The 20815-nt window shown below is 34.4% G+C and overlaps 1 protein-coding gene across 1 annotated transcript; it reads left to right on the top strand.

Annotated features, from left to right (window-relative positions):
• The first annotated feature begins 837 nt into the window (after positions 1–837).
• Positions 838–7577, top strand: LOC129892253 (DEAD-box ATP-dependent RNA helicase 53, mitochondrial-like). Its single transcript, XM_055967816.1, has 8 exons — positions 838–1411; positions 2318–2445; positions 2572–2983; positions 3070–3168; positions 3336–3560; positions 4736–4897; positions 5891–6398; positions 7137–7577. The coding sequence occupies exons 1-7, from the start codon at positions 1040–1042 to the stop codon at positions 6383–6385; spliced, it is 1893 nt and encodes a 630-aa protein (XP_055823791.1). The 5' UTR covers positions 838–1039; the 3' UTR covers positions 6386–6398; positions 7137–7577.
• The last annotated feature ends 13238 nt before the right edge of the window (positions 7578–20815 follow it).

The following is a 20815-nucleotide window of genomic DNA, read 5'->3' as shown; positions in this document are numbered from 1 at the left end:
ATATAATTTGTATAACTTTTGTATAATATAATTTGTATAACTGTTTAAAGTTCAGATATTTGTGTTTGTATAAATTCGTTATGAATTTATACAAGAATAGTTCAATTATCTGCGAATTATACAAATGAGACAGCTTAAACTGTAGTTACAACCCATAAATATGCAAACTATAACTAAGGAGCCTAATTAAGTTTATTATAGTGGTTATTTGTGAAATTATCCCATTAATTTATTGAAAAATTACCTAAATACATAATTTATTTTATCATATTCTTTAAAATTTCTCACCATTTGAAAAAATTATAAAAATCCCACTCTCTCCTATTCTTGGATACATCACTTTACGCGATGTATCGGTCAGATAGATCACTTTTTGTGATGTATCAGGATGTCGGATATATCACTTTACACAATGTTCCGGTCGGATACATCACTTTTTGTGATGTATTGGGACGTCAGATACATCACTTTACACAATGTAACTATCATTTTACGCGATGTATCAAGACGTTTTGGGATGTATCCGTATTTCACCAAATTTAAGAAAATTTTGTAATTTAAAAGAGAGTAGGGTTATGATGTAATTAGTTCTAAATACTATGTGATTTGTGTAATCTTTCCTTACTTTATTGTATATATTTGAAAGTAGGCCATAATTTTTCCTATATGTTCACAAACATTTCCAAGCCCAAATTCTGTTGGGCTTGTTTGACTATAACACAAGCAAGAGCAGCCCTATGTGTTGTCCATTCTAAGGCAAAACAAGGCCCAGCCCAACTATGTGCTCTTCCTCTTCTTAAACCCTTCACAATACATACACCAAAACCCCTTTCTTAATCCCCAAACCTCTGGCTGGCTGTTAACTCAAAACAAAAAAAAAATCTCCAACGCCTCTGCTTTCCAAAGCCAAAGGATCGGACCTTAACCACCTTCACATTTTGCCCGCCTCTTTCGTCCTTCTCATAAACCCTAATTAAACCCTTCCCATAATACTACCATTTTGCTCTCTTTTCTCGGTATATTTGAAGGGAAAAATAAAATGAATAGCCTTGTTCTGTTGAAGAAGTCTTCTTCTTTACATGCTTCGAAAAGGGTTGCTCTTAATGCCCTTACGCATCTATTGTTCTCGCCGTCGACGTCCGGCGACTACAAGTTCATTTCCGGAAACACCCAATTTAACAGCTTTACCATTGCTAGTACTGCTAATACCTCAAGAAATAGAAACTGGGTTGATGGTAAATTTGGGGTTTCTGTAAGAGGGTTTCACTCCCGTGGGTACTTAAAAGCTGGATATGCGGTGGCGGATTTGCCTGAGGATGATGAAGGGCTTGAGATATCGAAGCTTGGTATATCTCAGGAGATCGTTTCTGCTTTGGAAAAAAAGGGAATTACTAAGCTCTTTCCTATTCAGGTTTTCCCTCAAAGCAACTATCATTTCCTTTTGGAAAAAAATGTTTCTTTTTCAACTTTTAGGGTGTGTTGGTGTGATTCGAAATGTTTTCTCATGGAAAGTAATGTGTTGATCGAATGAAGTTACACTATATGGGTTAAAGAGTTGGATATATAATGACGTAGAGTGAATGATGCCATTTTCCACCAATAGAAGAATATGTTGGTATATGACTATCTCATCTAAGCTTAAGATACCTTTACGTATCCAAATTTGTCTCCATTTGAATATATGTTCATTGGAGAAAACATTTTTGCCATACCAAATGAACCCTTAATGTGTTTATGGAAGTCTTTTTGTTGATGAAGTTAAATATTATCTAGGGTTGAGTAACTTAGAGTTGTATGGTGTACTCTCTTGATGTTGGTTGGCTAGCTTTTGTAACAAGGCACTTATCATCTTTATAAAGGTGCGACTCATCTATTTCTGTGCTACCTTCCACCAACACAGCTACTGTGCAATTTTGTCAAAGGCTTAAGCAGATGGAGTAATCACTTAAATTTTATTGTGTCTGCTAGAATTTTAACCCTGGCCTCCAAGTTTTTCAATCACTTCATTTACCGCTAGGAGTTTTGTTAGAGGTTTAAACAGATGGGAAGGTCTCTGCTAGAATTTAACCCTGGCCTTCAAGGTTTTCAATCACTTCATTTGCTACTAGGTGTCACCCTTAGTTGCCTAATACGATGAGTAACATTTTCTCCTCTGAAGTCTCGTTTAGAATGATCTGTCCACTTGTGTTTTAGTTGGTGGACTGATCTTAATTTGGTCATGTACTGTGTGTTTTAATGCATAACCTTAGGTTAATTTGGTCACGTGATGCAAGGCAAAAGGAGGTGCAGACTTTATTTATTTTTTTGGTTTGTGCAGAGAGCTGTTCTGGAACCAGCAATGCAAGGATCTGACATGATTGGTCGAGCTAGAACTGGAACTGGGAAGACACTAGCTTTTGGCATTCCCATCATGGATAAGATCATTCGCTTCAACGAGAAACATGGGTTTGTTCAGTCTGCTTTCTCTCTGGGCTTAAGCATTATTAAAATTTTATTCTGAATATTTGTTGTGAATTTGGAACTAATTACAGTTGTAAAGTACTAAAATTCTGCTTATTCTCTATTATGCAGACGTGGAAGGAATCCATTGGCTTTAATCTTGGCGCCTACCAGAGAACTTGCGAAACAAGTGGATAAAGAATTTTTGGAGTCTGCTCCTGGTCTGGATACACTGTGTGTTTATGGTGGTGTTCCCATTTCACGTCAAATGAGTTCCCTTGACAGGGGAACAGATATTGTTGTGGGAACGCCAGGTCGGATTATTGATCTGCTGAGAAGGGGTGCTTTAAATTTGGAAGAAATCCAGTTTGTTGTTCTAGATGAAGCTGATCAAATGCTTAATGTGGGTTTTGCGGAGGATGTCGAGACCATTTTAGGAAATGTTCAGCAGAAGCATCAGACACTGATGTTTTCAGCCACAATGCCCGGTTGGATATTAAAAATTACCAACAAGTTCCTGAAAAATCCAGTTCACATTGATCTTGTGAGACCAAAATGCTCAACATTTTAATACAATTTTTCTTCTTAATTTTTGAGAACCTTGGAGGCTAATTTTTCAATATATCCCAGGTAGGAGATTCTGATCAGAAACTGGCTGATGGGATTTCTTTGTTTTCAATTGCTTGTGATATGCATCAGAAACCAGCAGTTCTTGGACCTCTTATAACTGTATGCAGCTATACCCTCAGTCCCCTTCTGTCCCACCTTATGCTTATCATATTGTTCTAAGTCACTCTCTACTTATTTCCACCAACATAAAGATTATGATCTTTCTGCTGTCTAATTTTTCGATAATCCTTAATATCTGAAACTAATTGAGCATTTCATTTCTGCAGGAGCATGCAAAAGGAGGGAAGTGCATTGTTTTTACTCAAACTAAACGTGATGCTGATAGATTGTCGTATGCAATGCAAAAGAGTTTCAAATGTGAAGCTTTGCATGGGGACATCTCACAAACCCAGAGGGAGAGAACTCTATCAGGTTTTCGCGAAGGTCAATTCAATGTGTTGGTGGCTACTGATGTTGCTGCTCGAGGACTGGATGTACCTAATGTTGATCTGGTTGGTCTTTTATTCTCATACTTGTGATTTTAGGTCCAATAATCACTGCATTTCTTTTCTTTCATTTGCTCTCTCCAACAATAGAGCAGACAACATATATCAGAAAACCTTCTGTTAGAACCCGTTGATCAACAAACCAACACCACATGACATGTATAGAAGGGGTTTGGTGGAAGTTGCATATTTAAATAGCAACCTTGCCTGACCCTTCATGTTTTTAAGGTTTAAAGGTCATTTTATAACTCAATACAACTTTACTTGTATGCTGACTAAGCAATTTCTTCAGTTTTTTCTCCTTTGAAACTCTTTTGTAGGTCTTTATATAGTCTATGCTAGATGTTATATATCTCTAATGCATTTGTCAATAGAGATCAGAAGTATCCGAAAGTAGCTGTCTTTTCTACATATTTAAAGCATTAGTGTACGAGCAGGGGTGAAGCTATGTAAACCAAGGGGATACCATTGATCTCCTTTGTCAGAAATTACACTCTGCAAATTGGGCAAGAACGGGTGCTTTAATTATACATAGTCTATTGAATCCCCTTCAAATAAAGGAGCATTCTAGTTTCGTGGGAATGAGTTTAAAATTTGCTCTAGGTCACTGATTGGTTCCCAAATGCAATACTCTATTAATTTTTGAATTCCCTGCATAAATACCTGTCTGACTGTATATTAGTGCAAATTGATATTGTTCTACATTATAACCTTTAAGCATGCTACATCGGTCAAGATAGTTTGAAACCCCCTACACTTTAATTGCTCCAGTTGCCTCTCCTTCCTAAAATATTGTTCCCAGAACCGCCCGTCAAAAAAAAAAACCAACAACCATGTGTTGTAATATTATTGAGTCATATATGCTGTGTTTAGCTTTTCACCTAAATCATGATGTCTAAAAATTTTTAGGAGAAGGGAACAAATACTTGAAACCAGTTCTTGGCTAGTGCATTAAGTGTGCGGTATGCCAGGATAATAATTGTACATTAGAAAATAAATTAGTAAATGAAATAGGATGTGGCCAAAAGTATGTAAGATGCTTCTGAGGACATACTCTGCTTTGTATGCCTGGCGAGACCAATTGGGTATGGTGAAAAGTGTCTGGGTATTGAGTCTCTTTAATTGCAGTCTGCTTTGTTGTCTTTTCTTTCTGAAGTTGAAGTAGTTAATTTGCTGCTCAGGTGGTACATTATGAGCTTCCAAACTCGTCAGAGATCTTTGTTCATCGATCAGGTCGAACTGGGCGTGCTGGGAAGAAAGGAAGTGCAATTCTGATATATTCTTCAAGCCAACATAGGGATGTGAAAGGTATTGAACGTGATGTGGGATGCAGATTTATCGAGGTAAGACTGCTAATATCGGTGATGCTTTAACTTTGTGATGTCCTCTATTCATATTTTCCCAAGTTATTTATGAAGGCTGATGAATGTGAACCTCAGTTGGAGAAAAGAGCTTTATGCTCGAGAAGACTATAAGTCTATTACTGTGGTATGAGTTGTGACTGCTGCAACAAATAAGTGCTAAAGGGCTGCTGTTTAGTTCTACATTTCTTCTTTTTCATGGGGTCCAAAAAGTTAAATTATTTTTAAAAAGATCTTAAGGCTGCCAAATATTTTATGATTGCAGTAAAAATAGCGCAATGCAGTGTTTTACTTTGATGATTCAATCATTTTCGGCCTTCTTTTCACTTACTGTTACTATTACTATAGAGGATATCTCTCAATGACTTCAATGAAGTGACTCAAGTAGATATGCCTAATGAAATCATGTCATATAAAATGGGATGTTGGGGATAGTATTTGTTGGAATATTGTAAATGGATGTACGTAGTTAGGTCTAGTACTTCATTGTGATGCTTTACTATGTGAGTCAGATGTAGTGGCGTGCTATTATTTGAATACTAGTGTAGACACTAAAAATTTTCATGTCTTTGAAGTAGTTCAAGTTCTTGTGTCATTTACTTCATGGAGCATGATTCTCACTCTCAATATCTTCTGTGTCTTGCCCTTTTGGTTAAAAAGTGACAAGTGGGGTTGAATCTTTATTTCTTTGTGAGGTTCAAATTCCTATCACTATCTTCATTGATCTAGATGGTTGGTTAATTGAATAATATTGAATTGTGAGACTCGGTGAGAGTATATAGACCGGAATGGAGCTGAAAATGAAGCAGCTTATAGTTGGCTCCAGCAATTATCTAATCTTTTCAATTATCATAATCCTGCTGTTCTTACTTGGCCAAATTAGGTGAATTGTAAGGCTAGTTGTGGCCAAGGGTTATTGTTCTTATTTTTTCATTTTATTAAATTATATTATTTTCATGTATTTGGTGAAAAAAGCTTCCAAGGATAGAAGTAGAGGCTGGAGCAACAGACATGTTCAGTGAGATGGGCAGAGGTGGGGGACGCTTTGGCTCTTATGGAGGCATGGGAGGTGGTCGGTTTGGTGATTCCAGTTCAGGTCGCTCTGGTGGTTATGGAACTTCTGGTGGCAGGTTTGGGGGACAAGGCGGATATTCTGGTCGAACAGGTGGATTTAGTGGATCTGGTTTTGGACGATCAGGGGGTAGCTTTGGTGGATCGAGCTCAGGTCGCTCAGGGAATTTTGGTGGTGACTCCAATCGTCAGGGAGGATTTGGTAATTTTGGTGGTTCAGATCGTAGTGGTGGTTTTGGAAGTTCAAACCGCTCAAGTGGTTTTGGAGGATTTGGTTCAGGTCGCTCTAGTGGATTTGGTGATTCACGCTCTGACAATGAAAATCGTTCAAACCGTTTTGATGGCTTTGGAGATGGCAAGGCTAGTGGTGACCAAGGTTCTGGGAGGAAATTTTTCTAGTTCTTTCTGTAAGGCAAGTTCCTTATTTTCTACTGATGAATTTGATGTTCTCATCCATATGGTCATTTTGATAATTCTTCCATTTGTTCCTACTTGTATACAAAATTTTTAAGCAGGACTTGCTAATACTAAACAATAACAATAATAATCCTAACAACTGAACAAAGAGGTTGGAAAAGAGAAAATAAAAGGTTGTCTTTGATTTAACAATAAAACAAAGAAGCTCAACTCTTTGATACATCAGTAATTATCAAGCACGTGTGGCTTATCTGTTATACAGTGTGTCATGCATATGTTTTAAATGGTTTGCCCCTGTAAGAATGGCTGTTTGGATTTGAAATAGTTTCAGCTATAAAACCTTTCTAAAGGTGCCTGTTGTCCAAAGGACATAAAAAAAATCTTAGAACGGAATGACTGTAAAAATAGGATATTATGGTCAACTCACAATTGGCTTCCATATATAAAATATGAAGTGTTTAGCCCACTTTGTTTGGTTTGTTACCAGTGTGTGGCACTGTTGGAACCTGTGGATATGCTGCGAACCCAGATGTTGCATGTGGTTGTTTTACCTATTGTGTCCCATGCCATTCCCTTCTTGAGAAAATAAGAGGGGAGGTTTAACCAAAGATAGTTTCCTTTGTATATGTGAACGGAATCTCTGCATTTTGTCCTGTTATGTTCATCATAAAATGCTCCTGAAGATTTGCCCCTAGAATTATGTTTTGATGTAATGCACTGTTTTGTTTAACAGATGTGGACAATGTGAATATGGCTTATTGGGAATGACCATGAAGAGACGAATGCGCAACTGATGTCCAATTTGTGAAGCATGTGTGTTAATTACCAGGCTGTGTTTAGATCTGCAGTAGCTCCAGAATGATATTATAACTCAAATGCTATACTTAGAATTCCATAAGAAATAACCATTTAATATCCACTTGGTACCACCTATATGTAATCTTTAGCTATCAAAAACACCGTCTTTTTCTTGCTTGCAATTAGTCTCTTAGTCATAATTTTTTTTATATCTCAAGCTTGATATGAAGCTGCAACACGTGAGATGTTGGTTGAAATTCTGCAGTACGCAATAACATTTTAGATATTTTAATCCGTTTCTAAAAAACTATGTACCAGTATTCCTTTTTGATGAATGTACTAAATGTATATAGGATGCTTGGATTTCTCATTTCAATAGGATTAAAGTCTGCGTACACTTTACCCTCTCTAGATCTCACGTTGTGGAATTTTATTGGGTTGTTGTTGGTCAGAGTGCCACAGAAACTTTGGGTGGGTGTTTATGGATTGACTACCATATTTCCCTCGATGTGGGTTAATTTTTTTACTACAAATTGTTGGAGTGCAATGAATTATTTCTTTAATATTAATTTTTTTACTACAAATTGTTTGAGTGCAATGAATTATTTCTTTAGTTGTATAGTCACTATGATTTATGGATGGAACTATAATTCATATTCATTTTTGCAAAGGTGGAGCTCATCCAATTTTTTTGAATTTGATAGAAATTGATATTGGATACATAGATGAAATTGTGAAATGAGTATGCATAGAAGGAGAGGGAGAGGCGAACAAGAAAGGAAAAAGGCGAACGAGTTTAGTGTATTCTAGATAGTAGATACATGTAAATAATGTTTTGAATACATTATATCTGGAGTAAATTATATCTAATTTGACTTGCATGTATTTGAGATACACGTGTCCTAAGTCATCAGACACTTGTATCCATTAATAGGAAATGTAATTTTAAAAGCTATACTATTTTAACGAGTAATTAACATCAATAATAGTGTGTTATATATTTTTTTTTCCCTTTAATGAAACCACTATGTAAGAAAAACTCAATTGATAATCTCTATATGTTCTCTTGTATAACACAGCAGTCAGGACTATAAAATTGACTAGTTTAGTGTACGTATCTTGCACGTGTGTTTTATGTCAGATAATAAAATTATATATAATAAAAGATAATATTAAAAAATAACAATTGAGGTTAAAATAAATGTTATATCTATCAAATGATAAAAAGATTTTTGAATTTCATATATAAAAGTTAATAAATAATATGTGAACTTCTTTCTTTAATATTTTTAGTTCTTCCCAGTACGTAATTCTACAAGTGAGGTTTAGGAAGGATAAAATGTATGCAGAACTTATCTGTAACTCATAGAAATAGAGAGATTATTTCTCATATACTCCGGACTAAAATAAGATCCGCCAAATAGTTTGAAAAAGGGATACTAATATGGGAATAATAACAATAATAAATTAATGTGAAATGGAGAGTGTTATATGCATCAAACAGGACATCAATCAAATTTTTTTACAAAAAACATTTTGAGCCGCAATATACTTCTAAAAAAGTACTTAATGGGAATTTTTTTTTTTTTTTAGCTTCTGAAAAATAACGTTTCCTACTTCTCGGGAAGAAATTATTTTCTCTCAAAATTTTCGTCAAATACCTCAGTTTTTTAAAAAATAAATAAATAAATACACACTTTTAGCCTCCCAAGAATTTAGCAAAACAAAACTATTTGAATATAAAAATTCATGATTTTTCTTACTAGAGTTCCACTAATCTATTTCCTGAAAAAAAAAATGAATACATAATAAATGACAAAAGAAAAGAAAATTAGGAAGGAATAAAAATGCATGTGCAATATAACCTAATGTCTTCAGTTTCAATGTATTTCATAGCCTTTTGGTTTCTTTACGTTCCTAATTGTCATAGTTCGTATTCCAAATTTCTATCTCAAATATTTTTTGTTGTCGTACTTTTATATTTTTAGTTTAATAAAAAAAGATTGTCATATAGTAATAAATTATAATTGCTTTTAAAGTCTTAAATAGTTAGACTTTAATATTGTTCAAGTAAGAAAATATTTGAGAAACAAATAGTCAATATTTAATATCATTCAAATAATAATATAATAATTGAAGAAAAATAATGAAAAGACGATTTTATCTAAAGTGAAGACTTTTAAAGAAGAGCAAAAAGTTCAATCAACATTTTAGTGTACGCACAATACACGTGTGTGTCATGACAATATATAAGATTGCATATAAAAAGAATAAAGTATATACATTTGATCAAAAGATAAAATAAATAAGTACTATTGAAATATAGTAAAAAAAAATCAAAATCTTTTATTTTTCTTTTAATCTATGTGTCTAATCAAACACCTTCATATAAATTAAAATATACAAGATAATATATATTTAAGTAAAGAAAGTAAATAACAAAAACACTCACCTCAAGAATAATACAAGCACATTAATAAATTTCCATGAAAATGTGTTAAGGAGCTCCTGGTGACTGCTTCAATTTTTTTCTCCGACAAGAATTAAGCCACACAATAGAAAACTAACATAAGTAAAATTAATTATAAAAAGAAAAAAATTTCAAAATAACAATATTTTATCATTTAATAGAGCCTCTTAGTTATACTTTTAATATTTATTGAAAATAGCTATACTTTCACTTGCTATGGGGCTGATTTATGTATTTTTTTTGTTTAACTTATTAGAATACAACTAAGAATTAACAACTTAGAGGAAATCATAGAGGAAATCTTTCAAATTAGGTAAATACAACTGAAAATAATTAATTACTTACGTTACTTCTTAGGACTCAAAAATATCGATAGTAGTTGGCAATTACAGATATCAATTCGGTCGTCTTCCTCATCCTCCCTAATGAGTTTGTATTCTTCATTGTTGATCCTTCTACGAAACACGTTTGATAATTTTTTTTGGCAGAAAAAAAGGAGATTGATACAGTGAAGATTCGATCAGAAAAACATGGTGAAAAACATAATGTAAATTATGATGAATAGTGAATTTGTTTTGGATTAGTTTCAAATTCAATTTGTTTCAAATACCAAGTAATTGATAGTTTTATGTCGAATTCGATATGTTGTGGATACAGAAATTCAAAGTTTTATGCTTATATGTTTCAAATTAGAATTCTTATGTGGTTGTTTGTTCTTTGATGCAGAGTTTATATCGGTATTTGATTTGAATACACATTTTGGACATAAAAAAAATACAATTTAAGAAATACATGTTTGTATGCGCATATCTTTCGAATTTGTATTCTTATTTGGTTGTTTGTTATTTGATTCAGAGTTTGAATACTTATGTATTTTGAATACATAATTGCACCTAAAAAAATATAAACTTGAGGATAGAATGGTTAGATGGTTTGTATTTTTTGCATGGCATATATTTAAAATACAAAATAATTTTGAATACAAATAGATGTTCTATAAATTATTTGTTGATTATAATCTAATTCTGGAATACATAACAATAATGAATTCCTTTCATTTTGTCGTGAAATACAATGTGTTTGTAATACAATTGTTTTTTTAATCTTGTTATGATATTGAATTTTATATTTGTGAATGATTGAATTTTTTATTTTTTTTTGAATACAGTTTGTATGCTTTTTGAAATACAATTTGTATGCTTATTTTTTTTGAAATACAATTTGTATGCTTATCTGTTTTGAATACATAATTGCACGTAAAAAAAACACAATTTAAAAAGAGTGGTCGAATGGTTTGTATTTTTGTATGGTATATAATTGAAATACAAAATAATTTTGAATACAATAAGTTATTTTTTTTTATAAATTCTTTGTTGATTATAATCTATTTTTGAAATACATCACAATAATGAATACATTTTTTTGGTGTGGAATACAATGTGTTTATAATAAAATTGTTTTTGAATCTTATTATGATACTAAAATTTATATTTTTGAATGATTTAAATACATTTATTAATGGGTATCAGTTAATGAAAATTAGGAAATAACTTAGGTAATGGGAATACGGAACAGAAAGAAAGTGGGAGGAGAGAGAACGTGACAATAATTTTTTGTTTTAATTTTTGTCCAAAAAAAAATGGGCATCAGTTGAGGAAAATTAGGAAATAAATTAGTATATCTTTAATTTGCTATAAAAGTATAATGTAGTTATTTTTAATAATATTTTTAAACTATAGTTGTTTTCAATAAATAAGTTAATTTTTTTGATTAGTTTCATAATTTTTCCTTATAAAAGGCATTCTAAAATTAAAGTGACATTAAATTTTGAATCTTAAACCAATAAGGATTAGATGTTTTATTATTTCTTAGAACGTCGGAGTCATATGAACTTGATACTTTCGATGTGGAGCATAAATATATTTGTAAAAAATTATTAAAGTAAATTTGGACTTGTAATTCAAAAAGCACAATAAATTCAATTGAAGTACCCCAAACATTGAACTCAAAAAGTTTAAAATCTAAATTCACGATTAATGCAATAAATTAAAGTCAACCACTAATTAATATAGTAATATCTTCCTCTTCAAATCTCCTCGTATTGTAATAAATAAATAAATTTAGCTTGATCAAAATAATTTTGAATATATAAAAAAGCATGAACATATTATCAAAAATTGTCAACTTAATAACCAATAAAGAATAACCAAAATTATCAACCAACACACATATAATTAAGGTCGAACACATAGATAGGCCTTGAACTAGGTTGATTTTTCCTCTCAGGCACCTCAACTATACTGGCTTCTTATTGAACCCCTGAAGCATACATAATTTATACTTTTTAAACATTCATTGGTGACATTGCATAAAACGTTTTATCAGTTTGAAGAGCGCGTGAAAACGATTTAAAGGGGCTGATGTGGAATCTATTTTGGGACGTAAGGGGCTGATGTGGAATCTATTTTGGGATGTAAGAGGCTGATGTGAAATCCATTAAACGTGTTATCACGTTTGAAGAGCACGTGAAAAAGAAGACCGTTACATTCCAAAATGGATTCCACATCAGCCCCTTTAAATTCTTTTCACGCGTTCTTCAAACGTGATAAAATATTTTATACAATGCTAGCAATGAATATTTAAAAAGTACAAATTATGTATGATTCAGGGTTCAATAAGAATGCAGCATAATTGAGGTGCCTGAGAGAAAAAATCCACCAAGTTCAAGGGCCTATCTATGTATTCAACTTATAATTAAAACAAAATATGATACTAAAGAGAAAAAAAGTCTATTCGTGCATGCATTAATGGGTGTATAATAAACCTGTTAATACGGTGGTAATATGTAATTGATGTGGGATACATATGACTTTGAAACTTTAATAACACATGTAAGTCGATTGTTTAGGGTAAAATTCTAATTGAATTAGGACTTTTTTCTTGACTATTTTTAGGAATTTAAGTTAGTAGAATTTTCTTATGTATGTTTTTTGGCTTTTTCTGGTTATATTCCTTTTTGGACCTTTTTTTATATATCTTTTTCTGGATTATTTTAAAGCCTATTTATTATGTTTATTATAGTTAATATTTAATATTATTAAAATAATAGTATAATAATTAAAAAAAATAGGGAAAAACAATTTTATTTAAAAGAAAGTTTTTTAATGAAGGGCAAAACGTTCAAATAACATTATTAAGACCTTCGTGCTTTTAATATAGTACTAATGTCTATGAACGTGCTTTGCACGTTACTTTCTATCAATTATCATACAAAAAAAAACTCTGATGACTAATTCGGAGCCACCATCCCGACATCCAGCTCGAGACTCGACCCCGACATCCGACCTTGACACACGATACCTGAATCGGAACTCTACTTTCGAACCAAGACTTAACCCTGACTTCCGACCCATTTTTCGATCCAATATTTCAGGACTCGACCTGAGATCCAACTTCTGACTCGAGATCCGATCTCGATATTTGACTCTGGACCTGATTCAAAATTTGACTCCAACATCTGACCTCGACACCTGACACCCTACATTGATTAATGACCGCATTTCCGACACCAGCTCCCGACCTAGGACCTAATCCAAATCTTGAATCAAGACCCGACTTTTGACTTGAGATTCGACTCTGCACACGACATTCAAATCGGGATCTGACTCCACTCGATCCTAACATCGGACAAGAGATCGACTCCGACTTTCAACTCCTGACCCGATCCGACTTTCAACTTGAAATTCAAGCCCGACATCAAACCCTGGATATGACATACAAATCGGGGACCCTATCCCAACTTTCAACATAAAACTCGACTCCAACTTTTGATTCGGGACCTGACTTACGAATCAGGAACTGACCACGAGATTCGACTTTCAAATTAGGATTTAATCCCAACACTCAATCATGATGATCGATTAAGGACCCACTCTAATACTTGATTAAGGACCCAACCCGAACTCGACTCTCGATCTGAAACTCGAGTCCAACACACGACAAGAAATCCAACCCTGACACCTAACTCAGGATCCAACTTTGACACCTGGAATCTTACCTCAATTTTTGACTTGGGGATCTGATACTCAAATTGAGATCATACCCCGATCTACCCTGGGATCCAGGAGTTGGATCTTGAATCATCTTGAATTAAGGAAAAAACATTAATGACGAAAGGTTGTATCTCATTGAATTGTTGATTGAACACTGCCTTTATTGAAAGACTCTATAATAGATAAAATTATCATTTACTATTTTTCTACAAAGACAAAATTGTTGTTTACTATTTTATTTAAATAATTGTTATTTAATTATCATGCAAATATGTATGACTTTGAAATAAGTTAAAGTTATGACTATTAGATATTTACTCTTTAATGATATATAAGTCGTTCAATATTTAATGGATATTTTGATCGATCAATATTATTAAACGTGTAGAAATTTCTTACTCATTGTTTACTTGAAATAGATTTAATGTTGATCTCTTAGTATTAATAGGATAATATGTATCCTACAATTAACTTAGTCCTAATAGAACTATGTTTTGTTTAGTCCTAGTACAAAATTACATTTATACCCATTAGTAATTTTTTGAATGGAGGAAATTTTAACTTAAAAGGGCAAATAAGTAAATCAATTTTTAGTGGATATTTTGGTCAATCAACATTTATATTCGTGCTTTTATAATAATACTAGATTCTATGAATGTGCTTTGCACGTTAGTCCCTATCAATTATCATATAAAAAAAACTCTAATGACTAATTCAGAGTCCCATCCAGACACCCGACTCAGGACTCGACCCCGATATTTGACCTCGACATCTGATACCTAAATTGAGACTCTACTTCCGAACCAAGACTCGACCCTGACTCTCGACTCATTTTCTGATCCAACACTTATTCCAGGACTCGGCCCGAGACCTAATGTCTGGCTTGAGATCCAATCTCGATATTTGACTCTGGGTCTGACTCGAAACTCAACCCCTACATTCGACACCCAACAATGATTCGGGACCGCACTTCCGACACCAACTCCCGACCTAGGACTCGATCCAAATTTTGGATCACGACCCAACTTCCCACCTAAGATTTGACCTTGCACCCGATTTTCGAACCGGGATCTGACTCCACTCGACCCTAACATCTGACACGGGACCTACCCCGAATTTTGACTCCTAACCCGATTTGATTTTCAAGTCGAGATTCTTCCCCAATATCAGACCCTGAATTTGGCTTGCGAACTAGGATCTGACTCTGAATCTGACCTAGGTCTCGATCACGACTTCCAACTCGGGACCCTAATTTCGAATCAGGACCTGATCACGAGATCCAACTTTTGAATCGGGATCTGATTCCAACACCCGACTCTGCGCGATCAATTAAGGACCCACTTCGATACTTGACGAGGAATCCGACCTCGACTCTCGATCTAAAACCCAACTCTAACACCCGACACGAAATCCACCCTAACACCTAACTCGGGACCCAATCCTGACACCCCGAAATCTTACCTTAATTTTTTATTCGAAATTCGATACTCAAATTGAGATCCGATCCTGATCCGACCCGGGATCCATGAATTGGGTCTTGAATTAAGGAAAAAAAGGTTAATGACGGAAGGTTGTATATCATTGAATTATTGATTGAACACTGCCTTTATTGAAAGACTCTATAATAGATAAAATTATCATTTACTATTTTTCTACAAAAGACAAAATTATCATTTATTATTTTCTTTAAATAATTATTATTTAATTATCATGCAAATATGTAGGACTTTGAAATTAATTAAAGTTATGACTATTAAATATTTACTCTTTAAGGATATAAAAGTTGTTCAATATTTAATGAATATTTTAATCGATCAATATTATTAAACGTGTAGAAATTTCTTACTCATTGTTTACTTGAAATAGATTTAATGTTGACCTCTTAGTATTAATAGGATAATATGTATCCTACAATTAACTTAGTCCTAATAGAAATATGTTTTGTTTAGTCTTAGTACAAAATTATATTTATACCCATTAGTAATTTTTTAAATGAGGAAATTTTAACTTAAAAGGGCCAATAAGTAAATCAACTTTTAGTGGATAGTTTGCTAATTAACATTTATATTCGTCCTTTTGTAATAACTAGTTTAATGTACGTACTTTGCACGTGTATATTACGTTTAACAATAAATATATAAAAATATTTAAATTAATAATTAATGTTAAAATAAATGCAATATTTGTTTAAATGATGGAATAAATAATATTTACATATATTGTGAAGATACAAATATGATGAATTTCATTAGTATTTGTATCTCACTTGTCGACTTTTTATGTTGGTTTATGTTCTCTTTTGACTTTTTGATTACATTATCATTATTAAAATTTTATCATCGTCAGTGATAGTTCTTTTGAAAATGCAACATAGATTTGTTCATGCAACATATCATCTTGGAATTTCATATTTTTATAATTAAAATACAGATAAATTTTTTAATTTATAACAAAAAAATAATACTACAGAAGTAATACACAAAATTAGATTAATCAATAATAATATAAAAATAATGGCTCAAATTTTCTCTATCCTCAACATAAAAACCGAAAATACTTGTAATGATTTCAAAAAAAATTGTCTCTACCCCAAATCACATTCTTTTTCTAATAAATTTTAATTTGGGTTAGATAAATGATCAAGAATAAACTACTTCTTTATAAACCAAAATCCAAGTAGCAGAAGGACACGAATCTCCAGTTCCTGGGGGATCCTGCATGACACCATGTCCCTGAGATGCATCCTGATGAAGTGGTGGACTTCTAAGCCCAATAATGATGTCCATAAGCTCATGTTGCAGGCCACTCCTATCTTTGTTTGTTGGCATATATGGAAGAATAGATGTGCAAGCAAGTATGGAGGAAAGAAATCTAGTGTGACTAGAGTTAAATTCTCCATAGGTAAGGATATATACATGCTGATAAACAATGCTTACCCATACATTAAGTGGCCAGAGAGCTGGAAGGAGCTAGTTACTATGGTAGAAAAATGCCAGCATGATATGAGAGTGATCAAAGTGGTGTGGATCAGGCCTCCACCTTCCATAGTGAAGTTGAATACTGATGGAAGTGCACTAGACAACCCTGGGAAAATTGGAGCAGGGGGAATATTAAGAGACCACAATGGGAACTTAATATATGCCTTTGCAACTCCATTGGGACAGGGTACTAACAACCAAGCAGAGGTGCAAGCAGCAACTATTGGCATCAAATGGTGCCTTCAACATGGCTATAATAGAGTGATATTGGAAGTTGATTCAGAATTATTGACCAAGTGGCTGAAAAAAGATATCAAACCACCTTGGAACATTTACAAATATGTTGCAAATTTGCAGTCTTTGGTCCAGCTATTGGAATTCTTTCAGTGCATACACATATTCAGAGAAACAAATCACCCTGCAGATACCTTATCTAAATGCAGCCACATGTTCAATCAGACACAACAATTCTACAACTTACAGCAGCTTCCAAAAGAAACAAAGGGTTACTTCAAGATGGACAAGCTAGGACTGGCAAGTTTCAGAAGGAAAAGCCTAAAAAGGATCAAACAACCTCCTTGATTAATATATCTTAAGTCAGATTGTGTAATAGTTTCCTATATGTATTTGCAATGTACTTTTTCTTAGTCAACATAGCTATGTCATATTGTAAAGGGAGAGTCTCCCTAGTTTATTACTTTCATAGAATAATCAACATACCACTAGAGGTAAAGAATAGAGTAGAGGTCTTCTCCTTTCTTCTCATTCTTGGATGTGCAGGTAGGTGCAGACTTACAATAGACCATCCAGCAATTGGAGGCCCATTCATGGTTGCAACACACATGCAGCATCCCACAACAAGATCACCAACACCCTACAATACCTTGATGAATCACATAACACCAACAACAACCAACAGGAATCTGCAGAACACCATCAACCAATGGAGTGCAAGCCTACTGTTTATTTTGTTGATTGGTTCTTGTTTGATTGTTTTTGTCCAGGTGGAAAAAATCCATCAACTTCCAACAGGCAGCACTCACTATGGCTGTTTCTCAACAATGAAACTACACCAGATGAGGAAACCAAACAACCACTGCTGGAGCAACTGTTGGAACCAACAAGAGCTCCACTACCTTTGTGTTTTCTTGTTTGTTTATGCAGGGTGCTGGAGCATCACTGCAAACTCTAACAAGATGCAGTTGCACAAGGCATGTACTATAACAGCAGCAGCTTACCTGAAAGATCTTCAACCATTTCCAGCACACAACAACCACCCTAAACCCCTTGCAGATACCAGAGCAACAACAATAGTACTTGTTTGTGGTCTAACTGATTCTGCAGGTCACACAGAAGCTCCATATGCATCAACCACTCAACAGCATCAGCAACAACACAAGCCAAAAGAGATAATTGGAGGCGTTAGGCGAACGACATTGAATTCAGCTGCCTTAAGCCTAAAGAGAGGGCCTTTAGTAATTTGGATCCTCCAACTTGGGAAACAAGCCTTCAAACTTTGCATGGATAAAGGAGAGGATATATATGCTAATTTCATAAAGTTTCAGCTCAGATGGACAAGTGGAGACGTTAGTCGAGCGACTTGGAAAATGATAACACTCTCCAAAGCTCTTACTGAGGTCCCTTCTTTAATGCTAGTCTGTGTACACTATGTTTTGTTTGGGCTTGCTTGCTGTATTATTGCAGGTGTCTGGAGTGATATATCAGCATTCTTCAACAACAAATACATAGAGAAGAGCACAACTACAACTTCCACACACCCTGCAACCTCTAATCAGCAGGGCAGCAGGTGCAGGGTGAGGAGTAACTTGTGGACCTGTCCAAAGGCCCCTAAACTTTGCAGGATTGCAGCATATATTATTTTGATAAGGCCCAAGAAATTTCAGCCCAAACGGATAATTGGAGACGTTAGGCGAGCGAGCTTGAAACAATCAGCTGTCTTAAGCTTAAAAAGGAAGAATTTTGCTAACTGGAAGCTCCAACTTGGGAAACAAGCCTTCAAACCTTGCATGTCTAAAGGAAAGGATGTATATGCAAACTCCAGAAAGTTTCAGCTCAAACGGATAAGTGGAGACGTTAGACGAGCGACATGGAAAATGCTAACAGGCTCCAAAATTCTCTTTGAGATCCATTCTTTTTTATTAACCTGTACAGGTCTTTGCTTGTCCTTGGTTATTTGTTGTGTATTTGCAGGTTGTTGGAGATATACACCAACATGCTTTAACAACAAATACATAGAGGACAACACTGCTACAGGACTATCCATGACTGAAACAAAAGGATTGTGCAGAAATGGAGACCCCTCTTGTTTTTGGTGCTTGTTTGACTGTATGTATTCCTTTGATTGTTTTTGTTTAGGTGCAATAACTACTGGGGAGCCACACACAAGCAACCTGAACCAGATCACAAGAGAGGACTTTCTTTTCTGTGAAGCATGCTCCAACAAGTTCCTTAACCTCTCATACTATGAAAGAAACTTGGAGCTGCACACAAACCTACAGCAGCATCTCCATTCTCCCCATTTGGTTGTTTCTTTGATAATTCCTTATGCAGGTTCAAAGATTCCCAATAGAAGGGAGACAGCAGCTGGGCATAAATGGACCTCCTCTCCTAATCACTACTCCACCTATACCTTCTCCAATAGCTCAACAACTGCAGCAGCTCCCTGTGCAAAACTTTTATTAACTGCAATAGCTCAACAACTGCAGCAGCTCAACACCTGTTTGTTTGGTTGCTTGTCTTTGGTTGAATGTTTTTGTTTAGAACCTCTTTGGAACTGCTATGAGGGCTGCAATAACCTGGGGCTTCTATGGAGCAGTACACACCACAGCAACAACTACACCAACCTGCAGCAAACAAGGAATCTCTTTGGTTGTGTGGTTTGTTGGTTTTGTTTGTCTGTGTAGGTACTCCAAGAAGCTGAACCTGATCACAACAATCTGCAGGAACCATGACCCCCATGCAGGTGGTCGAATGCAGCAACACTTGTTCTGATATTCAGGCTCTCAATTTTCTCCACAACAACTCCAAGGCTGTTGGATACTATAGCTCCATATATTTCCTTTCCTTTCAGCCCCCATAGCTGATAATCATGATACTGATGCAATGGCACATTTCACCTGGATTTACTTGGTACGACAAGACTAAAAAGAGCAAAGATGAAAAGAATTTTCCCATCCCATGTGAGATAGAAGTTTCGTATACTTGTTCTTCTTCAATGTAGCTATGTCTGGTACGTAGCATAGTTGGAATAGGACTAGTGTAGGTTACTTTCCTTTTTTCTCATGGAAGGGGAGAGTCTCCCTCATTTATGCTTTCATAGTTGAATTGTACCGGGAGGAGTCCTCTCACAGGTTTACTGCTTTCTAGTTATAGTTAGTCTCTTCTTTGTATCGGGGATGAGTTAGCCGACCTTAATAGGTTAACCGACTTATGAACCACCATAGGATCGGAGGTAAGGTTTATGTCCCCCTCCTTGTATTTTTATTTTTGATTATTTATGTTAAGGCTTGGGGGTGTTGCTTAACCCCTGACTGTGCACGAGAGGTGGGAGCCTCGTGTAGGGTCTGTTCCCAAAAAAAAAAAAAAAAAAAAAAGAAGGACACGAATCTGTGTTTTTAATATATATATGTCAAACTCATATATTTTAGGCACTATAATTTGATCCACGCTATTTTGTGGCTTTAAGAAATTCTACACTAGTTGGCTTAACGTAAGTTATTTGTACTTTTATAGTGACAAATATAGAAAAATAATTTATGGACTTATCTTTTGAACACTCTTTGAGTTATATCATTCAATTCAATTTTGGTGGTAATATTCTTCCTCATTCTCTAAAGTACCGCTACTTGCATCAATAAATTGTAATGTTTATTGCAGATCTCCTCTATTGAGGTCTATATAATCAAGGTATTAGACTTTCTAATTACACATATTGTAGTTTACATGACACCATGTGATTAATTGAGGAGAATAACAAAAGAAATATAAATGGCAAGGAGTGAAAAATCAGGGTGAAGTTAAGTAACAAACAGAACAGAAAAATAGAAAGAAAACAACATATAAAACTAATAAAAGGGCAGTCCGGTGCACTAAA

Source organism: Solanum dulcamara, chromosome 6 (assembly GCF_947179165.1).
Source record: "Solanum dulcamara chromosome 6, daSolDulc1.2, whole genome shotgun sequence".
NCBI classification, from domain to species: domain Eukaryota; kingdom Viridiplantae; phylum Streptophyta; class Magnoliopsida; order Solanales; family Solanaceae; genus Solanum; species Solanum dulcamara.
Note: the sequence above shows the minus strand (reverse complement) of the source record. Positions and strands in the feature narration are given on the sequence as shown.